This window comes from Jaculus jaculus, chromosome 15 (assembly GCF_020740685.1).
Source record: "Jaculus jaculus isolate mJacJac1 chromosome 15, mJacJac1.mat.Y.cur, whole genome shotgun sequence".
Classification (NCBI taxonomy): domain Eukaryota; kingdom Metazoa; phylum Chordata; class Mammalia; order Rodentia; family Dipodidae; genus Jaculus; species Jaculus jaculus.
This window is the reverse complement of record NC_059116.1, coordinates 66281427-66295433: the sequence shown is the minus strand read 5'-3', so window position 1 is coordinate 66295433 and position 14007 is coordinate 66281427. Positions and strand designations below refer to the sequence as shown.

The window sequence follows — 14007 nt, the reverse complement described above, 5'->3', positions numbered from 1 at the left end:
ATCTCTGCCTATGGAAGGTTCAAAAGAAGGCTGACTGAGGCAAGATGATGGTGGCTTCTCACTGTGATGAGGCATTTTGAGTGAACCTCTCACTGCTGGGGACAGTTTTGGTTGACAGAGCAAAGAAACTGCAGGTTAGACTGGAATGAGACCTGGTCATGCCACCTGCACATAACTATCGTATGTGGCTGAAGACTCATGATATCTTTCAGATGTCCTTTTCTTTTGAGATAGGGTCTCAGTGTAGCCCAGGCTGACCTGGCACTCACTCTATAGTCCTAAACTGGCCTTGACTCATAGGAATCCTTCTACCTCTGCCTCCCGAGGCTGGGATTTAAGGTGTCCACCAGTACACCCAACCTCAAAACTATTTTTTTAAATACTTTATTTTTATTTACTTATTAGAGAGAGAGAGAGAGAGAGAGAGAGAGAGAGAGAGAGAGAGAGAGAGAGAGAGAGAGAGAGAGACAGAAATAGGCAGGTAGAGAGACAGAGAGAGAATGGGTGCGCCAGGGCAGCCCTGTAAACGAACTCCAGACGCGTGTACCCCCTTTTACATCTGGCTAATGTGGGTCCTGGGGAATTGAACCAAGGTCCTTTGGCTTTGCAGGCAAGTGCCTTAACTGCTAAGCCATCTCTCCAGCCCCTTAAAACTATTTTTGAGGCCCACCTGTTCTTAGAGGGATTCAAGGACATAAAGAACTACATAGCAGTGATATGGGTGCCAGAAAATTGCATGTGGATTTCAGAGTAATTTGTAGCTAGTGCTTTTGATCTTCTACTCTTTCCCAGTGGGGTAATGTGTCATATACTGGGAGCAACTGGATTCTGCAAGTACAGATTTCATACAGTAATCTCAAAGTGCATATTAGGGTAAAAATCCAATGTTAGAATTTTGGCCATTTTTGCTGGACATGGTGGTGCATGCCTTTAATTCCAGCACTTGGGAGGCAGAGGTAGGAGGATGGCAGTAAGTTCGAGGCTACCCTGTCGGGGGTGGGGGGAGATAAAAAGAACTGTGGCCATTTTTCTCTGTAGCCCAGAGAACTGTTATGCTTATTGTGGTCAACTTTGCACCACTGCCTGAAAGTATCTGTGCTCTTGCCTGATTCCCAGAATCCGCCACAGAAAGCATTTTTTTTGACTTCCTGAGGTGATAGACAGAGAGAGAGCTGTTGAAATGAGTCACCTTACCCTTCTAACAGTTATGTTAGAAGTTTCCTTGATTCTGAGGATTTGAGGTGCAGCCTTAGGTGAGGCTCCTCCCCTAATCATTAGTAGCTGCATACTCAAGTGACACTTCTGTCATTTCTCATGAGTGACTTGATTGGTCAACTTATGACAACTCATGTGCCTCTCTGCACAGACAAGCACTTCCTGTAACTCCGCTTCCTCATCTCGCAAAGCATGTTAGGAAAACATGGGCTGCAAAGGCTCTTTACCCCGTCCCCTACTTCTGTATCTCCACGCAAAAAGGCTGTGAAAGGTATTTCTTAGTCCCAAGATCATGACAGATGCTCTGAAATTGTTCTTAACAACAATAATTACAATAACGACACTTTTCAATACTTAAATTTTTTGTTGATTAATGTGTAAATGAATGTGAGCATTATCACTCTAGATGCTAAGGCAATTTAAGTCAGCATACTGTAGAAATACATGGGCTAAGAAAAGCTTGTACATCCAAGCTTACCACAGCAGTTTTCACAATGGCCAAGGTATGGAGCCTGCCTCTGCGCCCGTCACCAGAGGAATGGATACAGGAAATACGAGATACACAAAATGAAGTTTAATCCAGCCACAAAGAAGAATGAAATTATATCCCTTGCAAGAAAATGGATGGAACTGGAGACCAGTTAAGTAAAATAAGTTAGACTCGAAGATGACAAACACCAGGTGTTTTCAGTCATATGCAGAATCTAGATTTAAGGTCAAAGACATGAAAGTACAAGATTATGGCCAGGGAGGAGTGGTCTGAAGTGTGGAGAAATGGGAAGAAAGAGAGGGGAAGGGAGGTGGGGAAGCAAGCAAATATTGCATGTTGTCTCTCATATGTGGAATCTAGATTTAATAGAATATTTGCACATACACAGCATAAGATGGATTACTTGGGGGCTGGAGAGATGGCTTAGTGGTTAAGCGCTTGCCTGTGAAGCCTAAGGACCCCGGTTCGAGGCTCAGTTCCCCAGGTCCCACGTTAGCCAGATGCACAAGGGGGCGCACGTGTCTGGAGTTCGTTTGCAGAGGCTGGAAGCCCTGACGCGCCCATTCTCTCTCTCCCTCTATCTGTCTTTCTCTCTGTGTCTGTTGCTCTCAAATAAATAAATAAAAAATTAAAAAAAAAAGATGGATTACTTGGGAGGAGGAAGGGGACTGCTGTGAAGAAGGAGGAGGGTTAGGGAGGATAATATGAGCGCTCCCTCGTCCAGTGATATTTGTGTATAAAAATGTCATCGTGCGGCTGGGGAGACAGCTCAGCAGGTAAGAGGACTTGATGCACAAGCATAAGGACCTGAATTCAGTCCCCAGCACTCACATAAAAAGCCTGGCGTGACCACACACGCTCACAGCCCTGAGCTGTGCAGAAACAGGAGGTTTGCCAATTCAGCCAATCTAGGTGTAAAATGGCATGACCTTCAGAGTTAGTGAGAGATCCTGTCTCAAGAAAGTAAGTCAGAAAGCAAGAGAAGAGGACATGTGACATCCTCCTTTGGCCTCTGCATTTGTACATACATGTGCGTATGCCACACACACCACACACACACACACACACACACACACACACACACACACACACACACAAAGTTATAATGAAACCTATTATTTTGTAAGCAACTTTAAAAACTAGTACTAAAAACACAATGGTATGGGGTCAAAATGTTTTGTACCATGTAAAGCCTGGAGATGGGGCTGGAAGGATGGCTTAGCAATCAAGGCACTTCCCTGCAAAGCCAAAGGACCCAGCTTCCATTCCCCAGGACCCACATAAGCCAGGTGCACAAGGTGACACACGCATCTGGAGTTTGTTTGCAGCAGCTGGAGGTCCTGGTGTACCCATTCTCTTTCTCTCTCTATTTGCCTCTTTCTCTCTCTCAAATAAATGAATTAATAAATAAATAAAACCTAGAGATAGGTCTTTAAGAGCTTAATAATAGAACTAACTTAAGAAAGGTTTCTGCCTCATGTTGCTGAAAGATAGAACTTTGTAGAAAAGAACACATTTCACGTATTTTAACCCCATCTCTCCCAATTTTGCTGAAGCCCACTCTGCAAGGGAGTTTAAAATATTTGTATGTGCCAGACCAAGTCCTCTGTTCAAGCAGTTGGGATTTAGGCAAGAAGCCCTTCCAGGAAGCAATACTAATGCATCTGACTCAATATATTCTTTCATTCAGAAAGTGTATTTTAGTGATATCATGTACCAGACATCAGGCTGGGTATTGGGGTATGCAAGTGGGGATAAGCAGATGCAATCATCAAATTGTTAGAGGCTTTGGGAAATGGTGACAAGTACCCAAGCAATGACAATGAGATGTGGCCTTTATCATAAGAAAGAAACTCTGGTAAAGTCCCAGACTCAGGAGGGACATTATAAGCATATAACACCATGCCCTGACTTTTTTTTTTATGTGGGTTCTGGGGATTGAACTCAGGCCTTCATGCTTGCAAAGTAAGTACTTCATTAAATGAGCCATCTTCCAAGCCCTTCTCCATTGATTTCTAGCAATTCAGGGCATGAAATATTGTTTAACTGAAAGATCTTGCTCTCACTTACATTTTCCCCTTCCTTCCTTCCTTTCTTTTTCTCCCAAGGCAGAGTCTCATTTAGCTCAGGCTGACCTGAAATTCACTATGCTGTCTCAAGGTGGCCTCAAACTCACGGCGATCCTCCTACCTCTGCCTCCCAAGTGCTGGGATTAAAGGCATGTACCACCACACCTGGCTTCTTTATTCTCTTTTTAAAAAATATTTTTATTCATTCATTTGCAAGCACAGAGAGAGAATGTGGGGAGGGGGGGGTGAAGAGAGAAAGAATGAGCACTCCAGGGCTTCTAGCCACTGCAAATGAACTCCAGATGCATGTGCCACTTTGTACACCTGGCTTTATCTGGGTATTGGGGAATTGAACTTGGGGTGTTATGCTTTTCAGGCAGGTACCTTAACCTCTGAGCCATCTTTCCAGCCCCATTCTCATTTTTTTGTGCTATAATTTTATTTTTTCTTTATTATTATTATTATTAAAAATATATTTTGTATGTGTTGCTACCCTCTTTTCCCTTGTCCCTGCCCCCATTCCACTGGGGACCCCCAGTGGGGTTGCAGGTATTCCCCACGGGGTTTGGGTTATGCATTGTGGGAGCAGCAGTCGGTTACTTTTTGGGGGGAGGGGATGCCTCTGGGTATGATGTCATAACCTGTGACTCTTATAATCTTTCTGCCCCCTCTTATGCAAAGTTCCCTGAGCTGTGGTGGGTGAGTTTTAAGTCTACTTCAGTGATGAGCTCTCAGGAGCCTCTGGATCTCTGCTTTGGAATGTGTCGAGTGTCCTCAGGGTCTATCTCCTTCACCCTGACACTGATTACCTCACTCACTCACATGCAAACCACAAGATGACTTTAACACGGCTATCGGCTATGGAATTTAGCTTGATGCACACATAACCTGGGAAATTTCTACACGTGATGAGAAGGTAATCATAGCATTTATTTGTAATACTGGAAAAATTGCAAGAGGGGAAACAAAAGCCTTGAATATGCCCAAGTGAGTGAATGATTCAATAATGATAGTATAACCACTTCTGGAATTTAAACAGCATTTAACAAAGATGAGAATTTATGGCAATTTAGGACATGCTAGTGAGAGACAATGTAACATGGAAAACTTAAACGTGTAGCATTAAGAATACATTATGACTGCAACCATGAAAAACTGTAAATATGAAAAATGCTGGAAAGAAATCCACCCGCATGAGAATAGAGTTGTATTTGCCAGATGTGATGGTGCGTCTTTCCCAGTTTTCTCTATTTCATACATTGCATTCATAATCTGATGCCCATGGAATGTATCAACTCTTGAAGTTTTCAACTGGAACATTTTGATATGCAGTCAGCGAGTCTGCAGGTGGGTCACTTCGCTGGGAATGAGCATGTGGGCATGTCCCTGCCTCTTGTTGCATCTTGTTGGGAAAATGTCATGGAGTGGTGAGCATGGGACCTCATGTCTGTGATCTCGGCACTTGGGAAGCTGAGGTGGGAAGTTTGCCACAAGTTCAAGACTAGCCTGATCTACATACGTGTGTGTGTGTGTGTGTAAATAACATGGAAGGGGAGACACACCACCCTAACCCGAGACAGACAATGAGTGACCAAAGTTGGAGTTGGGCAACACATTTTCAAGGTCTTTAAAGCAGGTTTGGAAATGCCTTGATTCCTTGGACAAAGGGGAAAACGATGGTCTTTCCACCAGCAAGGTGACGAAGATGAGGGCCTGGCGTTCTTATGACTGTGACTTTTTGACCTATGTGCTCTCAGTTTGGGGATGTGTTGATTTCTCTCTGTTTTTCCAGATGTTCACCATTACTGGCAACATCAACCCACGGGATAAAGTGGGAAGGGAGCCCCTGAGCCCTTAGGGGACACACGGAGCACAAAGATGCTTTCCCTCTTCTCACACACCGTGAAAGCTGAATTTGCAAAGAAGCAGCTGTCTTCCCCTCTGAGCGGAAGCAGCACACCACTTTAGTTACAGCGGGAGTGGCATAGGTTACATAGCAGTTAAATCCTTGCTAATGGCACTTGTGGTATTTCCTTCTCTAGACATTCATAACAATAGGTTAGATATACATCTGGCCTTGAACGCCTGAGGCATGGAATACACAGAATCAGAATGAGCAAAAATAGTACGCACATGCACACGCAGTACCAGTTGTGTCCCAGCCATTGTCCCACAGATTTTAATAAATAGAGATCAAAACCCAATGGCCACCCTTGTCCCCAACCCCCACTGAATCCTCTCTGCATCTTGCTAGTCACAGAAGGAACTCGGAATGTTGACGCAGGGGATTTACCTGTACTAGGAGTTCCAACTTCCGGTCATCTAGGAGATGGACTTGACATCGACGGCCCTCCGTCATCTGTGGGAAAAGAGAACAGTGGTCACTGACAGTCCAGAAGTCAGGAAAGGCGTAGCAGGCTCCTGGAATAAACTCTTCCAGGCATCATCCCCAGGGTGACATTTCCCCTGTGGGATTTGGCCCTGTGTTAGAAGTGGCTAGATTGCTATTGCTTCCAAAAACAAACAAACAAACAAATAACAACACATTTAAGGGGCTGGAGAGACGGCTTAGTGGTTGAGGTGCTTGCCTGCCTCCAAAGCCAACGGACTCACGTTCAATTTCTCAGGACACATGTAAGTCAGATGAACAAGGTGGCACATTCGTCTGGAGTTCATTTGCAGTAGTTGGAGGGCCTGACACACCCATTCTCTATCTGCCTATTGCTCCTTCAAATAAGGATTAAGTTAAATAATAAAATAAAAAGCCGGGCGTGGTGGCACACGCCTTTAATCCCAGCACTTGGGAGGCAGAAGTAGGAATATTGCCGTGAGTTCGAGGCCACCCTGAGACTACACAGTGAATTCCAGGTCGTCAGCCTAGAGTGAGACCCTACCTCGAAAAACCAAAAAGAAAACACTTTTAAGGAGCACTCTCTGTGTAGTGGTGCTATGCTGGGTGTTGGGGGACAGTGTCTCACAAGAGAAGGCTTCTGTCTTCATGGTGTCTACATTTCTGTGGAAGAACTACAAGGAACTACTAAAAACTTCTGTAACATCCAGTTGTCATTCATTCTTCATCAGTCACTGTCGCCATGAATGAGGGACAGAGCTTGGGATCTTCAGCGTCTGTCTTCCTGACCCCTAAAGAGCAGAGGGCCACTCATTTGACAGCTGAATTTATTCCCATCTTAGCTAAGTGTCTCTTCTCACATCTGACCTGAGACTCTGCCATGCTTTAGCCAATTACACAAGAGGCTTGGAGATAAGTGTCTACAGATAATCCTGACCCTTGTTCCCTCCTGCCTTTCAGGACTGCTGGCTCTGAGCAGTGAAACAGAAAAAGCAGACACTGAAGATGAGCATACGCGTTTGGTTCTAACCCTGCCAGCTACTAACAGAAGGTCTGTGCTCATCTCTTCTTGTGATGGTTGCTTGTTCCTGCCAACCTGACTGGATCAAGAACCACCTAGGAAACTGGTGAGGTGCACCTCTGTGTGTGCTGTGAAGACGTGTCCAGGATGATTCACCGAGGGGTGAAGACTCACCCTGGATGTGGCTGGCGCCCTCCTATGGGCTGGGGGTCAAGATGGAATAAAAGAGGTGCAAAGGAAAACTACAGTAGTGCGTTGGCATTCCTTCTGTCCTACAAGAAGTAAAACTCAGGAGCTGGGGAGAGAACTCAATAGGTCAAGTGTTTGCCTTGCAAACGTGAAGACCTGAGTTCAGTCCTCAGAACCCACACACGAAAGCCTGGTGTGGGCTCTCGTGCTTATAATCCCAGTGCTGAGAGGCCAGAGAGATACGGATCCCTGTGGCCTGTTGAATAGTCAGTGTAGCTTAGTTCACAAGCTCCAGGCCAATGAGAGCTCTTGTCTCACAAAAGGTGATGTGATGCCTAAGGATTAACACCTGAGGATGTCCTCTGGCCTGTACACACACACACACACACACACAGACAGACACATGTAGGAGCACCCACATGAACACACACATACACACACACACACACACACACACACACACACACAGACACATGTAGGAGCACCCACATGAACACACACACACAGACACAGACACATGTAGGAGCACCCACATGAACACACACACACACACACACACACACACACACACACACACAGACACATGTAGGAGCACCCACATGAACACACACATACACACATACACACACACCACACACACACACACACACACAGACACATGTAGGAGCACCCACATGAACACACACATACACACATCACACACACACACACACACGCACACACACGCACATACACACACAGACACACGAAGCAAAGAACAGGTCTTTTCCACCACATAGTCCCATCTCCATGTTGTTCTGACAAATCTCCTGGGACCAAGGCACCAAGAACTGAACCCTTTGAAACCTAAGCTAAGATGACTGTCCCTTCCTGCAAGTTGTTTGTGTCAGCTATTTATTCTGTCCCTAGTCCCAGGCAAAGGCCTGACACTGGTCTCCCATATAAAACACAAAAGGTTAAGTTGGGTGAAGGTTTAATAAGTGGCTTTCTGCATGGACAGTTCCTGCATTTGTGATGCTGGCTGGGGTGCTGGCCTCCCCTCAAGGAGGTCCTCTGAAGAAGCAGGGCTCCTCCGAGACGTCAGCCGACTGCAGCTCCCACCGTGACCTGCCTGCTACCTTTACCCGTAATGCTAACCGATGGTGGCGAGAATGTCAATAGTGTCTCCAGCGTCAGATCCATACACACAGATTAATAGTCACGTATAGTCGAATCGAGGGTCTTTCACTTTGACTTTTGTTGTGATACCATGCGATTGATTGCATGTTTATATAAGTTAATAATGACTAGGTTTTACATGGGATACTGAAGGAAATCATCTGCGGAGAATGTAGTAATCAGCTCTTTCTATTGCATCCAACACCACTGCTTGGGTCCAATGGTGCATACGGCTCCTCCAGCTCCGTCCTCCCCATCAACCTGCAGCTTCCACTGAAGTCCTCCCCGCGCCCAGTGAGCAGCTGCAAGGATGCACACAGACAGAGCTAACTTTGCTCACCCCACAGCCCTCAGACAGCTTCTTTCAAGGGCCTTCTCCAGGGGAGACGGTATTTACCAGGAATTGTCTGATGGGCAAGTCTAAAGGTGTCATGGACTCCGATGAGAAAATTCCTTCCTTCTGCCTTCAGAGAAGCCATCCACCTTACTCCATCAAGCCAGAATCGTCAGATCCCACATAGAAAAGCCTGCTGTGGGGATTCAGGCTTATCATCCCAGTGCTGAGCAGCCAGAGAGAGATGGATTCCTAGGGCCTGGTGGACACCCAATCCCAACCCCTACTTTGGAAATTCAAATCAAATAGCATGGCCTCTTGAATGGGCCTAGTCTTTTTTTACTTTTTAATATACATCTTTTGTATTTTGGTTTATTTATTTGACAGAGAAAGAGGGAGCTAGATAGAGAATGAGCATGCCAGGGCCTCCAGCCACTGCAAACAAACTCAAGACGCATGTGCCCCCTTGTGTATCTGGCTAACGTGGGTCCTGGGGAATTGAACCTGTGTCCTTTGGCTTTTCAGGCAAATGACTTAATAGCTAATCCATCCATCCAGCCTGGATGGGCCTAATTTCAAACTGCTTTGGATTATGAGTTATCAAGATGACTTAGCAGTCAGGTTTAATATAAACTAATGAAGGGATTAAAATAAACTAAAAATTGGGAACAATTTCAGCCGTTTCGGACATGCAAGCCTAATCAGGTGGCTTTAGACATGAGATGGGTTGATGTGAAGTCCTTCCTCTTTGAAGTCACCTGCAGAATTATGTACTTTAGTAGGAAAACAGGCTTGAGAATCTGTCAACGGGGCTAACAGTAGGCAGCCTGTCCAGCTGAGGCCACTTCCTTGGGGCTGGGGAGATGGCTGAATGGATAAAGCACTTGCCGTGTTAAGTGTAATGACGTGAGTTCAGATCTCTAGAACTCATGGAAAGCTGGACACTGGGGTAGCTGCAGTCCCAGTGTGCTTATGGCGAGATGAGAGGTGGAGGCAGAATTCCTGAAAGCGTGTGGGTCAGCTAGCCTGACGCCTTGCCTCAAACAAGGTGGAAAGTGAGCTCCGACACATGCCATGGTAGGCTCGTACCTCCCAAGGATTAAACCAACCAAAACACAGATCCCTCTACACAATTCCAATAATTCCCCTACCAAATTCAATTAGTCATTATAATTTTAAATTAAATTGAAATCTATGCTGTCATGCCAACATTTAGAAATCATTTCTTCATCAAAACAGAGGCACACCAAAAATGTTAATCTGAGGGCCTGGGAAGATGGCTCAGTGGTTAAGGGGCTTTCCTGCAAAGCCAAAGGACCTGGGTTTCATTCCCCAGTACTCTCATAAAGCCACATGGACAAAGTGGCACATGTGTCTGGAGTTTGTTTGCAGCGGCTAGAGGCCCTGGCATGCCCATTCTTTCTCCCTCTCTGCAACCCCTCTCAAATAAATAAATAAATAGTAACATATAAAAACATTATTTCACATTCCAAGAGGAAAGTTCATGGCAATCACATGGCCACTTTAGATAAAATTTTAGAATGACGAAATTTCAGCTCTCATTAAAAATATTAACAGAGTACAAGTTCAAGGAAGGAAAGTAATACAATCCTCTTGCATGCTATTTTGAATTTCTTAATTTTTTTTTTTATCACATACAGGCCCAAGAAATTCTCTAAGGAGCAAAGATAGGAAGGGTTTTCCAAGAAATAAATGTCATTTTGTCCTTTGCAACTTCAAACACCATGTTTTGAGCTTTAGCACACAGAACAAGTAAGGTAGGCACAAGATTCCAAGTTGCTTATTTACTCCTAATAAATTCTGTAAAAAATAAACTGCTATCTGAAAGCCATTACTGTATCAAATAAAGTTTTAATCACAGTCATTAAAAGGAGATAATGTACTCTCTCAAAATATTTTAAAGCACACGAGGTTTATACTTTATCTTTACCCTGAGGGTCTTATCTTCATTTGAAAAAAAAATAGTAGTCTTGAAAATCAAATGTCATTGTATCTGCCCAGCAGCTTAAGAAAGTAGGCTGTATGTCATTAAGATGTTAGTATTTACTGTGTTTTTTTCAAATGTGCTCCAAGCCTTGTTTTCGGAAAGAGAAATCATATCCCTGAAAAAGGTGCAGAGAGAAGAGTCAGTTCAGAAACTCACGCTTGCGTCGCTGTGGCTTTGAAGGAACAGCATTCTTGAGTGGGCGCTGCTGTGGCTCGCTTCTCGAAAGGGTACCTGCTTGTCGCCCCATTCCCAAGTGCAACTGAAGTACGGGCTTCTCATTCTCCGCTAGGAACAGGCTCGCCCTTGTGGGTGTGTTCAGAGAAACAGCAGACATCTGTCGCTTTGTTTCGCTTGCCAGGCACACTGAAATTTTCTTCTGAATACTCACAATTGTAAAATAATACAGCTTTCCTTTTTATTTATTTATTTATTTTATTTTCAGCTGCACAGGCACAATTGGAGCCCTGGCATCGCCCTCAAAGGAAATCCTTTGGAGAACAAGGCTGCGTACAGATGTCAGCTGGCTAACATCCCAACCACAAATTGCCTCGCTGCAATACAATGCTATAGCAACGGGGCTTGCCAAGGGCTCCGTCATTTGGGATATACGGAAAAGTGTTATTTTGAAAGTGAGGTGTCCGTCCCAATGTATTCCAACTTGCTGTGAAGGCCCAGGCTGAGTCACGAAGACTAGGCATAAAGAAGGGATGTGAGCACAGAAAAATATGAAGTGATCTCTGTATCAGAAAGCAGCCAATAAAACGGCCCTGTACATGGACAGGGATCAGGAGGCAAAATTAAGAGGAGTTGATATGCTACGTAGCAGGATTATGGACGGTGGGTGGGTCTTCTCTACTCACCCCACACAGGTAACTTTTAATGACTTACTCTGTATCTAATCATGTTAAAAAAGATACTATCTCACTGGGTGTGGTGGCGCACGCCTTTAATCCCAGCACAGGAGGCAGAGGTAGGAGGATTGCTGTGAATTCCAGGCCACTGCTACTACATAGTGAATTCCAGGTTAGCCTGGGCTAGAGTGAGACCATACCTCGAAAAACTAAAAAAAAACAAAGAATGATGGTGGCCTCCTTAATAGAGATGACAGAAGTCTTACTCAGCAAGTTTGCTTCCATGGCCTCTGTTTTAAACATTTTATAAATGAGAATTACAATTGTACATTAGCCAGGACACTCAACCCTGAGTGTCTGACTCCTTCTTTCCCTGTGAACAGAATGAATGGGAGACTGACTGTGACCAGCAGTGACCAGGGAAGCTTCGGTGTAGAAAGGGCCGGGCCGTAGTTATCTGTGTCTGAGGGTATACGCGTACAGCCGTCCGGCATAGTCACAATGGTAAGAGGGATTCTTGCTCCACGGTGACAGTGGAGTCTCCTCTTTGGGATGAATGAACACGAGTAATCAAGCCATGCACCAGCAACGACAACCCCTAAATACTGAGCTCAGGATATTCTACAGGGAGTAGTTAGGGTCCCCAGCTCAAGGTACAGATTTGCTTTTTCTGGTTGAGGTTCAGATTTGAAATGGTCAAATGGCAACTTTGGGAACACTCTGCTGCCTCCACATGGTGACGCGGATGGCAGTGGAACTGAGGGTCTGACAAGTGCTTGTTTAATGCCCGCGTGTGTGTGTGCGTGTGCATGTGTGCGTGCGTGCGTGTAGGCCAGAGGACAACCCCCAGTGTAGTTTCTCATTATTGCTACCCACTTTTTCTTTTCTGAGACAAGGTCTGTCATTGACCTGCAGCTGGCCAGCAAGGCTAGACTAACTGGCCAATGAGCGCAGGGACCCTGGTCTCTGCCTCTCTTGGTGCTGAGGTTACGTGTTTTTAAAGTGGATTCTAAGGGTCAAACTCAGGTCCTTGTGCTTGTGAGGCAAGACTATGTCTGTAGCCCCCAACAAGTCTCTTCTTAAAGACAGTATAGACATTCCAGGTTGGGAAAAGTCTCAAAGATAGTTTATTAATAATGTTTTTCTCTTCCAGTATGAAGCGAAGACATCCCAGTTTCAAGGGCCTTTGCTCTGCGTACCCCAGTTCTGCTTTGCTTAGCCTGGACATTTTCCTTCCTCATTCTCTCGCCCTGCCACACAAAGCCATGCGCCGTAGTGTGTGCTTGTGCAGGAAGGAGTATGAAGAAGGAGCCCCAGATCCACGGAGGGGGACAATGTGTGAGCAATATAACGCAGCTGTGCAGATGCTCACACCATCATGTGAGGGGAATGCAATCCGAACTCGGAAAAATGTGTGGCTGAAAATGAAAGCTACAAACATAGCCAATCGATACATGTCACTGTTTCTTTCTCAGGTTCTTACAGTGATTTACACTAAAAGTGTTATGGAGGAGCTGGGTGAGGGTGGGTGGTGGGAGGGCAGCTGTTTAGGGCAATATTCACAGGCCTGAAAAAACATTTGTGTGTGTGTGTGTGTGTGTGTGTGGTATGATACGTGTGGTATGTACACATATGAATGTGGATGGCCATGCCCTCTCTGTGTGCATATGGAGGCCAAAGCAGAACTTCAGGTGACTCCCCCCTGCCCCCTGTATTGTTCATCTGCACATGTCCTTGAGATAGAGTCTCTCCCTCAGCGTGGAAGTGACATTTTCAGTCAGTGAGCCCCAGCAATTCTCTGGTCTCCACTCCATACTTCTGCGAACCTGGGAGGTACAGACATACATGGCCACGCCCAACTGTTTACATGGGTGCTGGGGAGTTGAACTTGGGCAGTTTCAGACACTCTCAGTCCCTCATGCACTCTTACCCTCCGAGCCATCTTCCCAGCCCCTGACAAACCTCTTTCTTTTTCTTTTTTTCTAGGTAGGGTCTCACTCTAGCCCAGGCTGACCTGGAATTCACTATGTAGTCTCAGGGTGGCCTCAAACTCATGGCGATCCTCCTACCTCCTCCTCCTGAGTGCTGGAATTGAAGGCGTGCACCACCACGCCCAGCTGAAAAACCATTTTTTAACCCAATTAGCACACACCTACTTGTTTTTGTCTTTTTGCAAAGTTACTAAGTTGTGACTCAGATTCAGTTTTGAGACAATCAATTGATGAGACAATAAAATAAGAAATATCCATGGCTCATGAAAATTACACAAAACCAAGAAATTGGCAGTTCCAAGGCAAGTTTGCTTTAAGAAAATCACCAGTA

At 45.2% G+C, this 14007-nt stretch overlaps 1 protein-coding gene across 5 annotated transcripts in view; it reads right to left on the bottom strand.

The window, feature by feature from the left end:
• Positions 1-14007, bottom strand: part of Frmd4a (FERM domain containing 4A) — a 705918-nt gene that overhangs the window by 214979 nt on the left and 476932 nt on the right. For 4 of the 5 annotated variants that reach the window (XM_045135267.1, XM_045135268.1, XM_045135271.1 and 1 more), the window contains one exon: positions 6068-6133. In XM_045135267.1, the coding sequence (XP_044991202.1) occupies positions 6068-6133 (66 nt within the window). Of the gene's footprint in view, positions 1-6067; positions 6134-10990; positions 11087-14007 lie in introns of those variants that run through there. The other variant, XM_045135266.1, reaches the window with a different exon arrangement.